We start from the raw sequence: 22,679 nt of genomic DNA, 5'->3' as shown, positions 1-22,679 counted from the left end.
ACACAGAACGTTTTGTTGTCTTATAGATAACTTATACCAACGAATGATTAGCGTGTTGTCGGCATTCACAACCTATGCCCAACGATAGTCTAACTTATGCATAGCGCAGTGCACGTATCGCCGACGATACGTGCAGTGCGCCGATTCAAACATTCAAACAAATCGACGTGTTTCGACTTATGAGTAACTTACAAGTAACGTGTGTCGACATGTGTCAACGATCGCATAACGTTCCTACAACTTATGGCCAGCGTAGCGGGACGTGTGAGTCATACGCTGGCATACGTCGTAAAATTTCAAGCATGAAAAAATTTAAGGACAACCGCAAAGTACAACAATGAAAGTCAGCGTACCATAGATGAAGCTATGAGGAATGGTTGAAGGACACGGGACTTTTTACATTAGAAAGCAGGAGAACACAAGGGGATCTTATAGAAATGTTTATAAGGTAATGAAGGATGTGAACAAGATAGGTGTAGTGGAATGTTTTTTTATTTTCGCAGAGTGGACAGTGATCAGTCTTTGGGCCACAGTTTGTGGGTAACGAAGTTAAGAGTTAGGACAGTTTAAAGGCAGGGTTCTTTCAGGCAGAGAGTGATAAATGCCTGCAATGGTCTCTCAAGAAAGGCAGTGGCAATGGAGGGGTGGATGGACTGAAACAGGAGTTGGATTGTTACCTGGAGGCAATGGAGATAGAAGGGTATGGTGATATTGAGAGGACTTGCAGGTCGCTTATGTGTGGTGGGATGATGGATTCTGGGGTTTGTACAGTGCAGGTATGATAGGCCGAATGGCGTCGTCCTCTGCCAAAGTTCCTTTGTGTATCCTTGTGTGTGTATCTTGATTTTATTTTTCCGTCCTTGAATTAACATAGGAAACATATGGCTGTCGTTATTGGTCACCGAAAAATAAATTGCCTCAAATGTTATAAATCGTCATTGGTCAACAGTCAATAAAGTCCCTCAAAAAACGTTACAGCTCAGTCATTAAAAAAAAAAAATTCCAACAACCTTCACACTTGCTCTGTTGATTTCGAGGGCAACTGCTTCGGTTAAACAGGCGGAACCATCACAAAAGTGGCATAAAGTATTCCCAACCTATATAATATATTGACCTGTTACATAATTACAATGAAATGCTTTTCTTGGGAAGGCAGAGGTTTTTCAGACATTATGCAACACTAAAGCCCTTTTTTTCTACCACCATCAAATGGAAAGAAAGGCTTGTGACAAGCAATAGCCGTTGAAGCATTTATAGATCCCGTGACCTACAATCATCCAAAGAGGCTGTTTTTTTTGTTTTTTTACTCTTTATGGGATTGTGTTATGGGGAAAAGCATTTTCTGCAACCCAACTTTCGTTATTCACAACACATTCAGCACATGAAAGTATAATTTGAGCGTTACTTCTTGCACGCTAAACCTGGGATATTCACAATGTTTTTTTTCATCAACATTATCATCTGATTCGTTTCATTGGACATACATATCAGTTTCCACAATAAAATTAGGTCAGTATTCATATTAAGAGTTTTATAATTTCAAATTACACTGATTTTCAAAACTTCTGATATATATATATATATATATATATATATATATATATATATATATATATATATATATATATATATGTATATGTATATGTATATGTATATGTATATGTGTATATATATATATATATATGTATATGTATATGTATATGTATATGTATGTATATATATATATATATATATATATATATATATATATATATATGTATATGTATATGTATATGTATATATATATATATATATATATATATATATATATATATATATATATATATATATATATATATATATGTATATGTATATGTATATATATATATATATATATATATGTATATGTATATGTATATATATATATATATATATATATATATATATATGTATATATATATATATATATATATACATATATATGGTGAAGGCTTGGCTGCCGTTAGCCTGAGTAAAGATCATGTCGCAAACGCATTTACTCATGATGTGTCTTTCATAGGCCCTCTCTGGGGATTTGAGCAACATGGTGAATTTGTTTGCCGAGACTGCGGGAAAGCTTTCAGCCAGCCAAGCCACCTCAGAACACACATGCGGTCACATACAGGTGAGGGGAGAGATGGAGATAATGCCTGAGGGTCTTAAGGCCGCCGTACACAAGCCGATGTTCACCGATGCAGCGCAACAACATTGTCTGCGACAAATCCTGTACAATCCTGTTTGTGGGAGACTGCCACATACTAGAATCGCACTATGTGAATATCGATGTCACTGTTTTCTGTAAACCAAATGGCAATGAAGAATAAATGCAGGGAGAGGATAAGAAGCATGAAAGCTCTGAGCACTGCTGCTTTGGCTGACGTCACACTGGGAGAAAGAAGCAGCTGGGGGTAAATACTTGGGTGAAGAGGAAGGCTGGCTCAGGGAGCGTTCAACACCTTTCTTGAGGAATTTTCTGCAGTCGATGAGTGCTCTTATGCTAACTTCCACAGAAAGCATCCGACACTCTTTAATGAGCTAGTGTTGGGTGTCAGGCCGCCAATAGCAAAGAGAAACGCAACATTCAAGGGCTCCATCTCTGCTGTAAAGATAGTCGCCATAATCTTGCGTTGTTTGGCCACAGGTGATGCAGACCTGCAATTTAATCAAGCATTGACTAAACACACACACACACACACACACACACACACACACACACACACACACACACACACACACACACACACACACACACACACACACACACACACACACACACTTTAGTAGGTACTGTGTGTGTCAGGTATGGGAGCATGCACCAGAGCAGCGCGTTGCTGCATCGTATGTGTCAATGTAATTCAAATGCAGAGACTTTGTCATTAAAAGTTTTTATTGTCATTGAAAGTTTTTACAACACAATGTACCTAGAATAGCATTATTTTATTGTTTCTGAAGTTTTGTTAAATACAAAAACAAAGGGTGGATTCAGGCTCCTTTATTAAACTTTCATTATACCTTTTTGTGTTTCAAAGTTCACAAAAGCTAAAATCCTTCTTTTTTTAATGCTGCAGATGATATGATGCTATGGCTGGAAGCTACTGAAAGCTGGAGTTTAATTTGTCAATAGGTTTCGCGCTTCCACCATTGTCGGAGACTGCAACACACTATAGTGGGGCAACTTAGCTAAATATAGCATAACAATTGTGCATTTTGTGAGGAAAGCACCAAATTTGGCACACTAGTAGCCTAACATATTATGAACAGACTTGGATATTGGGCCATCTCAAATTCAGCCGCTGATGGCTGTGGCAGCCATTTTCCACTGCCATCAAAAATTTTGAGATGGCCCAATATCCAAATCTGTTCATAATATGATAGGCCACTAGTGTGCCAAATTTGGTGCTTTCCTCACAAAATGCACAATTGTTATGCTGAGTTGCCCCACTATACACCTTTATGCACAATTGTTGTGGATAACTCGTCGTAAAAATTGAACATGTTCAACTTTTACAATTATCACCGATGCACCTGAAATAATAGGCTCGTCAACAACCACACATTACATTATTATCAAAAACTGTCTCCGACTAAGCTGTCACTGACAATCTTGTTACATTGCATTGGCTAATGTGCCATGGCCATTAGAAAGAGAGTTAAATACACAAACAAAACACAAACCAAACTATAAGGGCACTAGGATGCACACCTCCGTCAGGCTGATTTGTTTCCATTTCGTATCCCACTGATGAGCTGAATCTGGATTCGGACCTCAACTAATATTTAATCGGCTTGTTCTTGTCACCTAATCAACTCAACCACCAAGTTTTGTCCGAATCCGTCCACAACTTTTTGAGGTATTGGGCTATATGTGACCCTCCAGTACAAAACCAGTCGGAAGTCGCAAAAATTCAAAAAAAAAATACATAAAAAAAAAACATTAAAAAAAAACCCAATAACTCAATATTGAATTTTTGCGACTTCCGACTGGTTTTGTACTGTAGGGTCACATATATCGTTTTTGGTCCTATCTCTCAATAGTGAAGAATCTCTTTAAAAAAATTATCGGACCCATATTTGGATTCGGATCTTCAGATAAAAAATCCATCCACAACTTTTTGAAATATTTTGTTCACAAACAAGCAGACAGACAGAAAACACAACCTCCACCCACCTTCGGTGATGGAGGTAATGCTCCCCCCCAAAAATGAATGAAAGAGAGATGTATATAGTTATTAATTAATCTTCTATCCAGACGCAAAGTACTAACAGGGGTGGGGAGTGTGCAAATGTCCACATAAATGGATAAAATATTTTGTTACATATCAAAATACCTGTACCTTATTATGTTGAAGAATTGGGAAAACATGTCCTGGAATGTGCTTTTCATTATTGATATGAGGGTCTGAGAGCAGGTCTGAGAAACCTGGTGTTGGCTTAGCTGTTGGGGTGGTGGCTTGGGATCCTAGGGTCCTGAGTTCAAGCCCTGTTGGCTGCTGAATTAACACCAGAGGGTTGACTCAGCCTGTCATCCTTCTGAGGTCGACGAAATGAGAACCAATGCAGCAGCCAAAAGGCTGCACATGAAGGGAAGGGGTGTTGAGGGATTTATTAAAATCTGGTATTGGTGTGGTGCAGGCATGATGGGCCGAATGGCCGCCTCCTTTTTCAAAAATTTCCTTGTAACTATTTCCTACTACTTGTATTGAATGCAGGACAAGGATATTCAAAGATACCATTGCACTTTTACATTTAGTTTGCAATGACATCATGTGCCAGTCTGGAGACAACAATGCAGGGCAATATTTGGGTCCTCTACCTGATGTCATACCATCTTTAGGCAAGTGCTCAGATGGGAACAGAAACCAGACGATGCATCATTAAGTAATTTCCAATGGTGTACGAGGAATCAGCAGTCGCAGCATCTTGCCCAAAAATGGTCCAAACACCTAAAGTTATGGAATTTCTAAAAAAAAAAATAAAAATAAAAAAAGAATTTGTCATCTCAGGCTCATGAAGGAGTATCATATATAAATCAGATGCATGTCAAGGCGATTAGGAGATATCAGTGCAGTTTTACACAAAATACAAGGAAATTAGGAAACGATGAACAAATTAACATTGTATGTATGATGTGAACCTGGGGGTGCAGCACCCTATGCTGATTAGTGGCAAGCAGGCCAATCAAAAATATTGTCATGATGCTCATTAACAGCTTTATTTTGAGTATCCTTATTCCCTCCCCAATCTTTGCTCCTGTGCCAAAATCAAAGCAGTATTTTCACCAAAAAGAAAGAAAAAAAGTAGCAATACAAAAGGTAAAACGTTAGGTACAAGTTCAATGGAATCCAAGTATTTGAATCATCTGATGAACTGACAATTTTATTTCACAACATGAGCTGGAGAGGGCTCATGAATACCACTATCTGCAATGTCAGTCGCTAACCTCTTCTCGTTGCAGCGATCCATGCTCTAAAATGGATTCATTTGATTTTGTAAAACAATTATTTGTGTGTCGATGCAAAAATTACCGCATTGCAAAGAATACAGATGAGTATTTGTGGCACAATAGATGCGACGAGCGACAGCATTACACGAAGTGTCATAAATGCTGAAGCCAAGGCACTGTTTGACAGTAACATTCAATTAGGCGTACCTGTTCAAATGTTCCCAGTAACATCCATTACAGCTTTAAAAGTTGAATTAAAAAGTTACCGCGTGCATCCAAATTTTAATTATTCATCCTAATGACTTTTAAATGTGTGTTCCAATTTTGGTTCGAAATGTAGTTCTTGAAGCTATTATTTTATCACAGCCAAATTTGATTTCTCCTGCCGTCGATGTGTTTGACGTTATTTTGCAGAGACAAACACGCTTGCTTCAAATGGCAAAACGGAGCTCGTCGTCAAGATTTCGTTCTTAATTTGCGTCAAAAGCCTTAACGTTATTGATCTTCCTTTTTCTACTCTTCCCACATTGCATCATTCTGTTGGTCAAGACGATTGACCATGGAAGCTGTGTGTATTGGCACGGACTGCCACAAGGTAGAGCTGTCTCCCTAGTTCAGAACAGTCTTTCGTCACAAACCTGATGGATGTTTGGCCATTTCCCACAGCTACACGACTCTAGCAATCGCTCCCTCCCCTTAACTCTTCATCAAAAGCGATTTCTGGTAATGAATTTGTGTGGAAGTGCCACTGATGAAGCCTAATGAATTTGGGGCTTTCTTTTGAATAGCCTCAAGTCTTGATATCGAAGGCTTTAAGACCCCTGCCATCAGGGTGATGCCCGAAACAGAGGCAGCTGAACTTGCTATCACAGCCCACCGGAGAGGTCGGGTAATATCTTGGGGACAATTTTGAAAGCTCTTGAGGCTGCAGCTCCTTATCACCAAGCCACAAGGCCTTGGCTGAACATCTCTGAGGAATTCTCACACCTCTCATCTCACAGCTGTAAATCCACACCTCTCCATGAAGGAAATACCACTTGGGACTTGATTAAATGCAAAGATTGTGGAACATATTTGGAATATGCTTCGGAAACCTTTTGAAAAATATTTTATGATAGCTTTATTATATATTCCAGAATTTGCAAAAGCAATGCCAATCGACACCATAAACACACCAGTTCAGGATAAGAATACAACTTAATAAGGTCTTTTTTTTTTTCTTCTTTTTGTGCTTTTATTTATTTATTTATTCTCATCTACGCGTGGTACTTTGCTGACCTACATCACCTATTGCTGTGAAAACTCTGGATTTATCAGCAAAATATTGGAATTTGGATTTGGTATTGCATGAAACACAAAATTCAACTGCAGGATTTATAGCATTTTTATGGTTGAAATATATTCAAAAAATTGTTTTTCTTTAGATATGGACACAAATACATGTGGTGGCAGTGCGCTGTCTTTGCAGGGGAGCGCCCTTTCTGCTGCCAATACTGCCCATACAGCGCCTCGCAAAAGGGAAACCTCAAAACGCATGTGCAGTGTGTGCATCGAATGCCTTTTGACAACAGCCGGTATCCTGATCGTCGCTTCAAGAGGCTACGTCCTGGAGATGAAGGACCCATGGGACCATACGGCCCTGCTTCTGATGACGAAATGGCAGGAGCATCAACTTCGCCACCTGAAAGCACCACTGAGATGATGACCACAGAACTGTCAATGAACAATGGCTGTGCCCCTGAGAGCAAGGCCAATATGGATGCTAACAGGGAATGATGGTTCATCGGAGCCATGAATACTGCCCTTTAACACTCATCCAGCTTTTCGCCATGCTGTGCCTACCCTCCTCTGTTGTTGCAACTGTGCTGTTTTAGTCAAGTGATCAGTAGATGCTTGAAGGAACGTCAGAGGAGGGGTGATGAGTGTACTGGAGGTGGATGGCGAGAGCATCGTTTCAGGCTGGTTTACTTTGCCACTGGCCAACAACATGCACCAGGTCGACACCTGGAGGGATACTTGTCTGAACACACTGTCACTTCAGTCACACAATCCTGAAAATGTAACATGTGTCTTCCCGCATATCTATAATGAACCATCGTGTATGACATTCTTTCTAAAGTTATGAGAGTTGTGAGAACTGAGAGTTGCGAGAACAACCCCGCAAGTTACCCACATGTTTACGAAAATTGCAAAATCCATGATGTGCTTAACTCTTCTACAGCACAGATGTTTCAGAGCCTGAGGTTAAGGAAGGGAAGAGAAAAACAAAAGACTGCCAACACAAGTTGGCATTCTATCTTGATGAGATGAGTGCTGAAGATGGGGGCTGTGGTGCAAAGAGAGCTGCCTCAGGAAACCCGCACTAATTTACCCGCACCAAATGCAGCTGCCTTCAAGAATGCACTCCACTGCATCACCTCCCCACTGTTGTGCAGCATATTCTTGGCACAGTCGTCTCTGCAACGTGCGACCAAGCAGCAGACAATGTGTTTTTTTTTTTTTTACTCCCAACACACTCTCAACACAACTATCATCCATTAACACTCCCTCCCTAACTATATGAAACTGGCTGAACACTCGGCAGAAATGTGGTATAATTGATCATAAGGTTTCCTTTTTTCCTTTGAAGTGCATTTGCTTTCCTCTGCACTTTGTTGCAAGCATCCTGATGCGGGAAGCAGAGATGTGAACGGATCATGAGGCACAGTTACCACTGGCATCTTACTTTGATTCCACAGCTTTTATTCAGTGTAAATCATGACGATTCCTCCTGTAATTTGACCTCCATCGACATGCAAGGCATGGAAGGATCCAGTATTAGGTGAACACTTGATATTTTCAGTGTATGTGTGTGTACATATATATATATATATATATATATATATATATATATATATATATATATATATATATATATATACATAATGTACACACACACACACACACACACACACACACACACACACACACACACACACACACACACACACACACACACACACACACACACGCATTCCTGGTTTAAAATATTCAACATCAAACATTTCTTGGGAATGTAGATGTTACCGTTGCAGCATCTCGTGTTTCTGTATATGAGCCTGTTATTATTGTTTATATATGTTGTAGTCCTATTTAAATTATCAAACTTCATGTAATGTTATCATGCAATGGCATATAGAATCGTACCATATTTTGTCTGACTGGTCAGGAAAATGTCTGTTTTGTATGTTGCTAGGGGTCAATAGACGTCATTTTATACAGAAGATCATTTCAGAAATAATGCCATTTTGAGCTTTTATCACATTGAAACAGGATTTCGAGAGTGAGGAAGTCATTACTGTTGACATTAATTTCAAATAGTGAAATGTTTAACACATTTTAAGGTGTAATTAAGTGTGAAATGGCAAAAGAGTGGAATTTCCATAGGTAGTGTGAGCTGTTTCTGAAAGCAGGCCGATAGAATGGCTTAGCGTAGTCATGTGCACCGCGTGTACAGTTGTGAATAGATCATTCCAGTCCAGGTTTCTTTCTCTCTCTCTTTCCACATATGTATTAACAAAACACGTAATTTTATTTATTTACTTCAACGTTTATGCCCATCTTGCTTGCGTGTAGATTCCTGTTCCGACCGCTCTTGTCTATAAACATGACTACAATGTATATAAACACTGCCCTTTCTACTCCTGCCAGAATAAATTTTTTGCAGTACTATGAAACAACCTGACCATGTGTCGTTCTCTCTACCTGACATACATCTTGGGAGACTAACCTTTAACTTGTGAAATATTTGACCCTTGATCCTAACATCCTATTGTTACCTCTGCCAATGAAGGTGGATGGAGGTTATATTTTCAGCCTTGTCTGTCTGTCTATTTGTCTGTCTGTGAACAGGATATCTCAAAAAGTTGTTGATGGATTCGTACGAAATTTGGTGGAGAGAGTGGATGGGTGACAAGGAAGAAATTTTTCAATTTTTGTGAAGATCCAGATCTGGATATTAGAATTTTTTAAGTGATTCTTCACCATTGAGAGATAGGGCCAAAAACGATATATAGCACGATATCTCAAAGAGTTATGGACGGATTCGGACGAATCTTGGTCGACAGGTTGGGTGTGTGACAAGGAAAATGTATTCGATTTTGGTTAAGATCCGAATCCAGATACGACAATGTTTTAAAATTTTAAGTGATTCTTCACCATTGAGAGATGTGGTGACAAACTGAAAAACGATATACAGCACGATATTTCAAAAAGTTGTGGGCGAGTTATTACAAAACGAGGTGGATGAGTTGGTTAAGTGATAAGAACAAGCGGATTCGATTTTTCGATTTTGGTTCAGGTCAGGATTCAGATCCGGCCTATCAGTGGGATGCAAAATTTAAACTGTTTGTGCTCTACCGATTGCTGTTCTAGTTCAACCTGATAATGATTGTTTTGAAGAACCCATTGAAGATTGTAATTATAATAATAGTAATAATTACATGCAAATGGCACTATATTGAATTCTTAAGAAAAATATTCAACAGATTTTGTCTCAAACTCCCTCCAACCATTGATCGGAACGTTAGGCATTTTATCTGCTGACAGATCCATTCAGTTGTGTAGCTCAATGAATGATTCTTCTTCCATCAACAAAATTTCTTTCTAAAATGCAGGTAAAGCAGCGGTCTGATAAACAAATGAAATCGCTGATGTTTCAAGCAAATCCTCTTTGAAAGCAGAAGGCAGAATCCCATGTAAACCCTCCTTTGTACTATTACAAGACAATGGAGTAGCATTGATGCAAGTGCGGCCTTTTATTGAATTTTATCAACATGCGAGAATATAGTGCTGCAGGTATTCTTGATTACCCCAAAGAAAGTCACAGATTTCATGGGGCAGGCATCTCCTGGGATCGGCAACTCAGCCATCTTTTATTATTTAGATAGATGTATTAACATATTCCCTCTCACAAGATGAAATGGCCTGGTTAGGTTTTTTATTATTAGAATTTATGGTGCACAGCACAGCTTCAAAGGAAGAGAGAAAAAGTGTAAAGTGAAAGAAATCTATGATATACTGTGTAACCGACCAGCAATGTTCGGACACAGCCTACTGGGATGATTGCGACGATGGAACACTGTACGAGGTGAGAAAAGGGATGAGTAGGAATATCTTGAGGTGTTCGTTTTGATTCATCTTTTTGCATCTCCTCTATCTCCAACAGCTCTTGAGGTGACAGATTACAATGCGCAACTGACTGTTTGAGACTGAATCAGATGTGTCTTTGTTGTGGCTCAAAATTGGTATTCCAAGGGGTCACAGCAGCAACCCTCTGCACGCGTATTGCTGAACGCCGCTATGGTGTTCCTTTTGCCACAACCTCTTTCAACTGCGTTAGTCATTAGTTGTAAGTTGGCATACCTTTTGATTGGTCAGTTTATGATTCGTCATGGGAGACACTCACACATAAATTTGGATTTGAGTTTCTAACTCAACACTTGATTATCAGTTGATAAATGACATCAGGTGTCAAATATTTGGAAAATCTCACTGCAAGAAACACTGGATGTGTATCTGGTTATAGCAAAACACAGAAATCGCTCAGTCTCTACTAATTGTTGCACAAAGGCCACTTTCTTAATCCTTTTGGGAGTGGAGTGGTGTGTGCATGACAATTGACCGTTTCCATGGCTGAGAACCAACTCTGGGTAGCTCTTCACTCCATCGCAGCCTCTGCACTTGATTACTTTTGCCAACATGGTGCTGAAAGTAAGGGCCATCTACATATTAAACAAAACGTAGGGTGGGCTGTGGGGGAAGGGAGTTGATCAAACGAAGAGAAGAAGGGAGGGTTGGGAGAATGTAAGAACGCTGGAGATATAGAGGAAAGGAAGATGGAAGGAAATAAGACTGAAAGTAAGGGACGAATCGACACGTCCCGCCATTCCATTTTCCCCTTTATAACATGGAGTTGACCCGGAAAAAGCAAGTTTTTGGAACATTAATTCACATTTCTCCTCGACCGCTTGATTTCTGGACGCAATGTTTGTGGAATACTTAAAATCTTTTTTAACATGAACTTTTCACATTGTCATTTGTTTGTTTTTTTGAAATGGCTTAAAAGCCACGTTGCATTTACCTGCATATAGCACTCCAGATATTTTTTTTCAGAAATCACAAAGCAAAAGTATCACATACGCAATACAAGTCCAGTTTATTAGTTCCAATAATAAAACAACAAAAGACAAATAGACAGTAACATTGGTAAGAACAAAATTGATATCTGCTTGTGCTTCAAAAATCTAATGATATAATATACATTATAAATGTTTTATTCATAAGTGCATATGTTCTCAAATTTGACCAGAATCGAGTGTTAAACTCTTCTTTTTTTTGTCAAATTACACTTCCTGTACGGTTGAACAAATAGCTAAACAAAGCAGCACAAAACAATCATATCATACAATAGTAGACCATTGAACTACTGTCCCCTTTCTGTCTCCCACGTGTCCCCCCCCCCCCCCCACAAACATGCCTCCCCAGTCCAACGTTAAAACAAACACCACAAGCATTTGATGCCATATTTTGTGTTACCTGCACTGGAACTGATAAAATGAACAACAACAAAAAAAAGAACAAAAAGTGACAATTACAAACAAAAACAATATTGATAATCCCGTGCCAATTTACAAAGACCTAGTTGCGCGCAGTTGCATCAATACTCAAGTCCAGGAATGCTTCAGAGACGGACAATCGAAAAGAGAGAAAGATCTTTCAAATTGATGTGTACAGTATGTACAGTAGACATTACGGTATTTCCGCTCAGTCCTGTTGTTATTGTTCAGCGGATTCTTCTCGTAGTCCCGCAAATGTTAGGACGCGTAGAAGAGCGCAGCATGCAAAAATTCAGGGTCGCTGTACAGTGATGACCATGCTGCTGGGAATGTATATAGGCCCAAGCTCACTTCCCAAAATAAGAGCATCATTTAATCGATTCAAGTGATACTAGTCATTACACACTACAGGAAGTATTTTGCTCCCAAAGGCCAGACCTAGTCGAGTTTGGGTGGAGATGATTTACCATCGGGAATAATGGTGCAGAAGTGGGATGTGTAAACCTGACATAACTAGACTGGGTGATCTGAGTTAGTACTTGTACCTATAGACACACTCACCTGCCTTGCTCTCTTGTCATGCTACTTACCTGCTTGTACACACACGCACGCACACTCACACTGTACTATCGGCTGAGGCTGATTGGGCAGGGCAAAAGCGACAGCGTACAAAATTATGACTGAACGGACAATGGCAAAGGTCGGTCGGCAACAGGTATGTCAAGTGGCAGAAACGTTCCGATTTAAAGGCCTTTTGGCAAACAAAGCCTCGGCCAAGTGATCGGGATCGATTTGCCTGAGCTGCACTCAGGACCGCTGCGGTAAGCCCAGCACCAACCCCGCTGCTCTCCTGCTGCCCGGTGATGCGAAAGGGACCAGATGGCAGCACCAGGCTGGGTAAAGGCCAAATGGATAGCACAGAGGGGAGGGAGGTGCGTAGGGGTTGTGATGGCAGGGGCGTTTGGAGCAAGGGCCGTTTTTGATGTCACCGCAGTGCTACACACACAGGCCTGACCTTCTTACCACGGTTGCTGTGCATGGCAAAGTGGGCCTAGTGGTCAAAATGAGTATGGGTGGGGGTGAGAAAGGAGAGGCAGAGAGAGAGAGAGAGAGAAGCAGATTTGTTCTGCCGGGGCATACAATTAGCAGATGCTTGTGTCTTTTGTGCCGGGTGGATTCCGCGTGTCTTCCAAAGGAAACCATTAATTTGCCTTGAAAGTGAATGCTTCCAAAGGGAAAGTGCATCATTTTTAAATATGAAAGCAATTTGCAGAGGCTCTGAAGGCTTACAAATATTTGGTAATGGCTATCTGCTGACTTTTATATTTGTGCAGCTGATGAAAATCAGTTGTTTTCTTTCTTATGGCATATTTTTTTTTTTTTGTTCGGTCATAAAAACATGTTCCACGCCAACTGCCACCGATGGAGGCTACCATTTGCAGAAAGAATGAATAAATAAATAAATTAATAAATACTGTACACAAGCAAATAAATAGATGAAATTAACCATAAATACGTTTCCCTTGTCTTGTCTTACCGCAAACCCCGCTGACGGTGAGTAGAGAGTATTGGCATTTTCTCCCCACTCCGTCCCCCCAACCTTCTCTCATTTATCCCACCCAACGCAAATGGCTATTGGTGATTGAGAGCGTGTAATGTCCATCAGAATGGAACACCAGCAGAGTGAATTACGCAATATCCATGTCCTTTCTGACTATTAAGGCCTGACCGCTTTGGCTTTGGCAGCTCGGGCCGAAAGTGGCGAGGAATGGGGAGGTCGAATGAGCGATGTCCTCAAACGACTTTCGTGTCGAAATGGCCCCCCTGTTATCGAGTAAGCCCATTAGGCGCTTGTAAATAGTTTAAATATTTCAGTAAGTAACGGTCAATCACGTCTGGTCGATGGGTGTGCTTTAGGTATTGATGGTGTGCAAAGGCCGACACTTTAGCATTGCTGGCTGTCAAAGTCGAATCCATTCATGGTTGTTGTTGCTGTTGCTGTTGTTTTTCATCCATGCAGCTGTAAACGTCCCTCCAAAAATGAAGTTTGGTCCACGTGAAGAATAGCGAGAGAGGGGTATGAGCCCCTCTGATAGAGAGAGAGCGAGAGAGAGGGGGGGGGAGCGAGAGAATCCAACCTGCGTGGCTCGTTTTCTCACGTGCTTCTGCCATATCTCTCGCTCCCTCTCCGTCGCTTTTAAACAGCCAGGCAGAAAAGTCTTTCGAATTAATACATCAAGATGACGGTGGTGAGGGAGCTTTGGAGTAACACTCCTGTCCTGTGAAAACCGCCAATGATTTATCAAAGGAAACTTAATAACGTCTATTCCGCTCTAACTAAAAATCAATATTTCATTACCAAATTGTTAGCAGGAATGAAGAAAAATAGCAGAAATCCGTCTCTGCTGCCCCCCACCCTTCCCCTTTCCCTTCCACCCTCCCATCTCGGTGCTGGAGAGGGTTGGGTTAAAGACCCTGCACGAAGGTTGAACCACGGCCACGTGCTTGGACGCTGGACAGGCAGGGCGCGTGAAGAGGTGAAAGAGGCAGCACATGGAGGACGTAACCTTGATAGGTGCTGTGGGGTAGGAAGAGCTGTGGTGGGGCAGGAGGAGGGAGTCAGGTGGAGAGATGAGGGCGTACAGTGGATGGGAGTTATGGGGGGGGGGTGAATGGGGAGGGTTGGTAGGGAGGACAAGAAAGAGAAAAAGATGAAATTAACTGCCCATTAGAAACCCATGCTGCACACTCCAATGTCACTGTAAACCAGACTGGCTGGGAGTAAGAAAAATATTGAGGCAATAAAGGAAATTTACTGCCTTATGAGTATCAGGACCTTTTAGGAGAAAATGACAGCGCGGACTGCGCTCAGAACTGATGTATTAATGCAGTTAGAAGGAAAATAATTTTCCCGCCTTTTGTGCTGATTATCACATCATTGCCAGGCTGACTCCAAGGAGGGTGTAGCGCCGCAGCCAATTTGGCAGGGAGCTGGTGTTGCCATCATCACTTCCCGTGTACCATGATCCACATACAAGAGGTAACAGAATTGTGCTTTGGCCTTTTACATAACACCTTAAAAAAAGGCACAGCCCAAGAGCCTGTGTGAGACGTCCATTGTTATTGCATATCAGGAAATCAATTGATAAGTCATATCAGGAGATCAACTGATATGTCCTATCAGGAGGTCAATTGATATTTCATATCAGGAAGGACATTGACGTGTCATTGCAGATCAATTGATATGTCATATCAGGAGGTCAATTGACATTTCATATCAGGAAGGACATTGACGTGTCATTGCAGATCAATTGATATGTCATATCAGGAGGTCAATTGATACCTCATATCAGGAAGTAAATTGAAAGGGTATATCAGGTCAATTTGCATGTCATATCAGGAAGTCCATTGACATGTCATATCAGATCAATTGATATGTCAAATCAGGAAGTCAATTGAAAGGGCATATCAGGAGATCAATTTACATGTCACATGTTACGCAGCGACATCACACGCACATGTCACATGTCACATATTACAATTTACATGTTACGCAGCGACGTGCTGTTCTGGCACATGCTCCCATACCTGACCTGACCTGAATTTACATGTCATATCAGGAGGTCAACGGATATGTCAAATCAGAAAGTTAATTGACGTCAAATCAGGAGATGAACTGATATGTCACATCAGGAGATCAATTTATATGTCATATCAAGAGGTCAATTCATATGTCATATTAGGAGATCAATTGATACCTCATATCAGGAGGTCAATTGATACCTCATCTCAAGAAGTCCATTGAAATTGTATATCGGGCCAATTTGCATGTCATATCAGGACATCAATTGATATGTTATGTCAGGACGTCCATTGAAAGGGCATATCAGGAGATATCAGGAGGTGAATTGACATGTCATATCATGAGATCAATTGTCATGTCATATCAGGAGATGATTGTTACGTAATATCAGATTAATTTACATGTCATATCAGGAGGTGAATTGACATGTCATATTAGGAGATCAATTGTCATGTCATATCAGACGAATTGACATGTCATATCAGGAAGTCCATTGATATGTCATACCAGGAATCAATTGACATGTCACATCAGGAAGTAAATTGAAAGGGCATATCAGGAAATCAATTGATATAGCACATCAGGAAGTCCATTGATATGTCATATTAGGAGTTCCATTGAAAGGGCATATCAGGATATCCATTGATAAAACTATCAGGAAATTCATTGATAGAGCACATCAGTTCCATTTATACGTCATATCAGGAGGTCCGTTGCGATATCATATCAGGATGTCTATTGGTATGTCATATCAGGACATCAATTGATAAAGCACATCAGGAAGTTATTGATTTGTCATCTGAGGAAGTCCATTGATATGTCATATGAGGATATTCATTGGTATGGTACATTATGATGCTCATCGATATGCAATATCCCGAGGTCCACAGATGTGTCATATTTCATATCGGGGGGGGGGGGGGGGGGGGAGGGGAAAGGACCAAAACTGCCACCTCAAGCGCCCACAATGGAGAACAAATGAAAAGGATTCCACGACACCAAGAGGGAGGAAACAAGAGAAAAGGACAGATATTTTCGATCCAGTTTGGTGAAGAGTCTTGGAAGGTTTCAATGGGGGAAATTGTTGAAATAAGGCGGCATAAAACACGTCGCAAAATTTGATGAAAGAAGGGAATATGGCCGACTGGATGTCTTGTGCAGGGCAGTGGAAAAAGTGTGCGGCCACCCCCGACCTAATTACCAGGGCGTAGACAAGCAGCCTCCATCACCGGCGGTTCGCACATGAATACTTTATCACGGCCACAAAAATTAAAAGCATTAATCTACTGTCGCATCAGTAAACACGCGGTTTCATCACGGGCGCTTTCCAATTAAACCCTTCTTCCATTCCCTCTTAATTGCCTGCATAGAAGCGGATTTACATCAGCCGACTCGGGCCATTTGTTTTCTGGATTCTTTTCAAACTCGGCTGCACCTCGACTCGCCCGGTCAGTGGAAAATGAGGCATAAAAACAGCTTTTCTCTCTCTCTCTCTCCCTCTCCCTCTCCTCCTTGCTGCCTATCGTGCAGCGCCAGTTGCAACGGCTGCCCCTGAATCAATCCGAAGTTTCCCGTTCGCGCGACATCCCTCGTTTTGCATCACAACAGTGCGCTCGTTAAGACCCTTTGCCGGTCCAGGCGTCGAGGAGGACGCGCGCGCGCGCGCGCGCAAGATTAAAAAATCTCGCACGCGCAATTCCACCGCCCTGCATCTGTCCCATCTGTCAGCTCGACGCTGCTGTACATAAATACAAACTTGTTCGTCGTTAGACATCCGTGTGTACTTTGCGCCTGTAAAACGAGCGCTCCTCGCAAAGGCGACTGCTTGCTGCCCGCTCCGGTTTGCGTTATCGCCGCTCACGTCGTCAAATGCCCAATTAAGGTGGCGCGTCTTGATCAGCGCGAGTCCGACAATCTCATCATACGACGTGGGGCAGGAATTAAATGTTCATTTGCCTCATCAATCCTGGCATTCGGGACAATAGGATGGGGGGGGGGGCGAAATGAAGAAAGCAAAGGGGAAGAAATAAAAAAAAATAACAAGCTCAAATGACCTGAGATCCTCGTCCTCTTAATGATGACGTCATAAAAACGAATATGACGTCATTGTGATGTATCAGGTTTGCGATAAGTTATCTGTGCTGATGCCCGGCTTGATTCCCGCAAACAAAATTCGGAACGGTTTGCCTAGTTTCGGAGATAATGGTGTAGGCGATTTCCATTCGCGGCGATATTATGACGTCAACTTTTTTTCTTTCTAGGAAGAATTTCCAAAATCGGAGATGGTTACTGCCTGCGCGTGGGCTTTCTGCATATACATGGCAAATTTCACGAAGATCCAATGAAAACTCTGGGTTGTGAAACAAAAAGTCAAAAAATAGGAATGACGTCATAAAAATTGATATGACGTCACAGTGATGTATCATATGTGCGGGAATTTATCTCTGCGAATGCCCTGTCCGATTCCCGCAAACAGAATTCAAAAAGCTTGCCGAGTTTCGGAGATAATTTTTTTAGGCAATTGCCATTAGTGGAAATATTTTGACGTCATAACTTTTTTTTCTAGGAGGAATTTTCAAAATCGGAGATGGTTACTGTCTGCGCAAGGTATTTTTACATATATGTGCCAAGTTTCAGGAAGTTTCGATGAAAACTGTAGGCTGTGAAACAAACTAGTTTCGAAGATAATGGTATAGGCGATTTCCATTAGCGGTGATATTCTGACGTCAACTTTTTTTTCCTAGAAAGAATTTCCAAAATCGGAGATGGTTATTGGCTGCGCGTGGGCTTTCTGCATATACATGGCAAATTTCACGAAGATCCAATGAAAACTCTGGGTTGTGAAACCAAAAAATGTCAAAAAATAGGAATGACGTCATAAAAATTGATATGACGTCAAAGTGATGTATCATCATATGTGCGGGAATTCATCTCTGCTAATTCCCTGTTCGATTCCAGCAAACAGAATTCAAAAAGCTTGCCGACTTTCGAAGAGAATTTTTTTAGGCGATTTCCATTAGCGGAGATATTTTGACGTCATAACTTTTTTTTCTAGGAGGAATTTTCAAAATCGGAGATGGTTACTGTCTGCGCAGGGAATTTTTACATATATATGCCAAGTTTCAGGAAGTTTCGATGAAAACTGTAGGGTGTGAAACAAAAAAGTCCACAAGAGGAAGATGAACAACAACAACGTGAGTAAGACTTGGAGATCCTCCAGGAGGATCGAAAAATACAAAAAGACAAATAGGCCGAACCGCGGTGTCGGACCCTAAGCTGGCAGAGGGGGCTGTTAAACAGTATCCTCACCGAAAGGAATCTGAAAGGAACAATGGCTGCCTTTTAGTGACACGAGCTTTGACATAAGTGAAAGTATTTCACACACGAGCGACGGCGAAAGACCCGCCTGGAATTGAAGGCCTCGGATCGTTTCCTGGGCCCGACCTACTGTGAGGCCCCTTTGCGTGGAGATAGCGCTTTGGATGAACCATTCAAATTCACCGGCTCACCTCCTCAAGGTGCTGCCATCATGAAGCCGTTCCGGATAACGATAATAAGCTGGATTGTGTCCCAGTTTGGTGGAAACTGGCCCCGCGTGATATTGCTCATGCCTTGTTTATTCTCCCCCCACCCCGCGCCATTTTTGATTTGTTTTCTTTGACTCTCACCAGTTTCTTTCTATGAAGATGCCAACTCGCCTCGTAAAAGATGAACGGCCGACGCATATTTTCTGAATTGCTAATCTTGTTTGTATTGGCGTCGAGCAGAAATGAAGGACCGGGCCACAGTATCTGCAATGCATCAGGAGAACATCTCGAGGGCGAGGCGGCGGGTTGTTTCAGGCAGCTGTCCCACGGTTGTTAATAAATTTGCCGAGATCGGTTTGGACTGATATATAAATAACACTACATCTGCATATTCGCACACGGAATCTAAATATTCTGCACCTGATCTGCTATTACTGTTGTGGACATCTGTCAGTAAGGACAGTGTACGGGATAAGGGGTGCAGAGGATGGGACAGATACAAATGAAAAAGACCCACTGCAGGAAGCACGTCCACACTCCAACCATGCCAGACTGTCAGAATAAAAATTGTCTGGCTGGGGCTTCAGACATCATGGTTGACCCTATCCATCAGGCCGACTGGCAGGTCTAATGCACTCCGACCTGGCAGCCTTCCATAGCGCTACGGCGTATGCAAATGTTCTCGTCACATCCGCGGAATTGTAATGAGCGACACCATAATCAAGCATCCATTATCGCCGTCGGGTGAAGAGCAGCACTGGAGCAAAGCGGGCGTCAGGTGAGGAGGTTTTGGGACCGCCGTGGGGAGCTCAAGCAACTGCACACCCCACAACAACGTCCGTCCATCTACAATACACAGTCCAATGAATCGCTATTTCATTTGCATGCGGAACTATGATTAAAAAAGAACAGCGGGGAGACAGTAGAAGCAAACCGATGGGTTGAATGCCATAAACGCGTGGTGCAGATTTCATGTGGGTGAAAATCGTCACCCAAAAGTGTGTGTGTGTGTATTTGTTGTGGACGTGTGTTTGTGTGTGTGTGTATATATATATATATATATATATATATATATATATATATATATATATATATATATATATATATATATATATATATATATATATATATATATATATATATATATATATATATATATATATATATATATATATATATATATATATATATACACACACACACACAAGCTGGTAGACGACATGGGTTGTCGCTATATAATTGCATACTAGTCAAAGTTTTTGACAGATCGGGCTGAAATTTTTTGACAAAGAGGTTGATTATAGTGCGCATAAAAGTGCAGAAGCCGATTTTTTGATTTTGGAAAAAAAAAAAATCGATATAAATATTTTTCGGATTTTTTCAAAAAATTCAAAGTCCCGTTGCTGGGCAACGGTAGCGTCCTGAGCAACGGTGCTCAAAATCATCCAACTATATCCTGGTATGAACCTACCAGTCAAGTTTTATCAAAATCGATTGACTCCTCTGGCCTCCAGAGCTGTCCATTACATACAAACAAACAGACAGACATACAGACAGACGGAAAACCTGAGAAAAACGGTAGTCTCGCGACCACCCAATATTGCACAAAATATTACAGACCACGTTACATACACACACACACACACACACACACACACACACACACACACACACACACACACACACACACACACACACACACACACACACACACACACACACACACACACACACACACACACACACACACACACACACACACACACACACACATATTATGTACTGGTTTGTACGTACTTTTTAAATTCCGCCACCGAAGGTGAAGAAGGTAATGTTTTCACCCCTTTCTGTCTGTTTGTTACTCGCAAAATCGAAGACTTTTCAAGTATATTGGTCATTCCATTTTGTTATTCTGTCTATCTGTCTGTTTGTCGCCTACAGGTCACAATTTAAAACCGATCTTCACGAAACTTCAACACATGGTACAGTTTGTCATAAGGAAGAACCCTGTTATTTTTGAGGTCAAAAGGTCAACATTGGTCAAAGGTCAACAACTTAGGTGGGATTTCTAAAGTCCTCAATTTTCATCCAATTGATTTGAAATTTGAAGAGAATTTATATATATTTCAGGTCATTGAATTCAACCACCAATTATTTTGAAGGTCCACATTGGCCAAAAGGTCAACATAGGCTGAATTTCTAAAATTGTCAGATTTCATCTAATTCACTTGAAATTTGAAGAGGAGTTGCATATTTGGTCATTGAATTCAACCACCTATTATTTTTGAGGTCAAAATTTTTTTATGGATTCTGCAAGTATCATGAAGTATCTGCAAGTATCTGCAACAGCTCTGCATGATGTCGTCTTCTTTTTTGCTTGTTTGTCTGTTTGTCTGTGTGCAAGATATCTGAAAACCTTATGGATGGATTCGGATGAAATTTGGATGGAAGGTTGGGTGTGTGACAAGGACAAACTGATTAGATTTTGATGAACATCTGGATCTGGTTCGGATCTGACGACGATAATTTTTAAAGTGATTCTTCACCATTGAGAAACAGGGCTAAATGAATATATAGTACGATATATCAAAAAGTTGTGGATGGATTCGGATGAGACTTGGTGGACTGGTTGGATGTGTGACCATGACAAATTGAGTCGATTATGGTGAAGATATGAATCCGGGCTGGAGACGATAATTATTTAATTTTGGAAGTGATTCTTCACCAATGAGAGATCGGCCCAAAAACTATATATAGCGTGATGTTTTAAAAATGTTTTAGGCCTGATATGTTCTCCTGGATCAGGTATTACGTGGCAGAGGTATGCGCTCTACCGAGTGCCCTTCCAGTATTTGAAGTTATAACCTTAACTTAAAAGCAATTTCCTGATTTCCCAACTGCCCAGATCATCAGCTGGGCACCGTTTTTCATCGAGGTTTCGATCCTTTCAGCCCAGAACCTCTCCAAATTGTGGATCTACAACCCCATTCGCCAGTCCACATCAGTAGATTACTCAACATCAATGGATCCACAACTTCAAAGTTGTGTCCAGTCAGCCAACACAGCAATGCAATATCCTTATTCAAACGTATTTAATTATTGATTTTATTTAAAGTATTACTACATATGACTAACTTTAATCATACACCACTTTATATGATAATATATTAAGCGAGAAACACTTTACCTTGTAGACGTGTCATTTACACAGCACCTTCATCTAACCATAGACTCAAACTGTGATTCAAATATTCAAAATTTCATCAATAACCAAATTTAACATGCTGCACTGCATATCCCATCAACCTCCAACAACTTATTATAATGATAATTTTAATGTATTTTTAAAATATTGTTTATTTATTCATTTATTTATTCATTTTATTTTGTTTTATTTTTTATCTAACTACCTCCTTCATTTAATACATACATACATACATATATATATATATATATATATATATATATATATATATATGTATATATAAATATATATACCAGGGCATTTAAGA

General features: G+C 40.7%; 2 protein-coding genes across 10 annotated transcripts in view; one reads left to right on the top strand and one right to left on the bottom strand.

The window, feature by feature from the left end:
* Nucleotides 1–8,347, top strand: part of LOC147017509 (zinc finger protein 536-like) — a 316,222-nt gene extending 307,875 nt beyond the window's left edge. For 5 of the 8 annotated variants that reach the window (XM_085847214.1, XM_085847219.1, XM_085847216.1 and 2 more), the window contains 2 exons: nt 2,039–2,143; nt 6,930–8,346. In XM_085847214.1, coding sequence (XP_085703340.1) covers nt 2,039–2,143; nt 6,930–7,237 — 413 coding nt within the window. In that variant the 3' untranslated portion in view covers nt 7,238–8,346. Of the gene's footprint in view, nt 1–2,038; nt 2,144–6,913 lie in introns of all 8 variants that reach the window. The other 3 variants (XM_085847220.1, XM_085847222.1, XM_085847221.1) reach the window with 3 other exon arrangements.
* Nucleotides 8,348–11,644: 3,297 nt separating this feature from the next.
* The window catches only part of LOC147017507 (teashirt homolog 3-like), a 279,873-nt gene continuing 268,838 nt past the window's right edge, over nt 11,645–22,679 (bottom strand). For both annotated transcript variants that reach the window (XR_015049534.1, XM_085847213.1), the window contains one exon: nt 11,645–14,652. The gene's annotated coding sequence lies outside the window, so the exon portion shown is untranslated. The remainder of the gene's footprint in view (nt 14,653–22,679) is intronic.

This window comes from Eptatretus burgeri, chromosome 11 (genome assembly GCF_056783735.1).
Source record: "Eptatretus burgeri isolate ZD-2024b chromosome 11, Ebu_testis_v1, whole genome shotgun sequence".
Classification (NCBI taxonomy): Eukaryota; Metazoa; Chordata; class Myxini; order Myxiniformes; family Myxinidae; genus Eptatretus; species Eptatretus burgeri.
The sequence above is the reverse complement of the archived record's forward strand: the minus strand, read 5'-3'. Positions and strand labels throughout refer to the sequence as shown.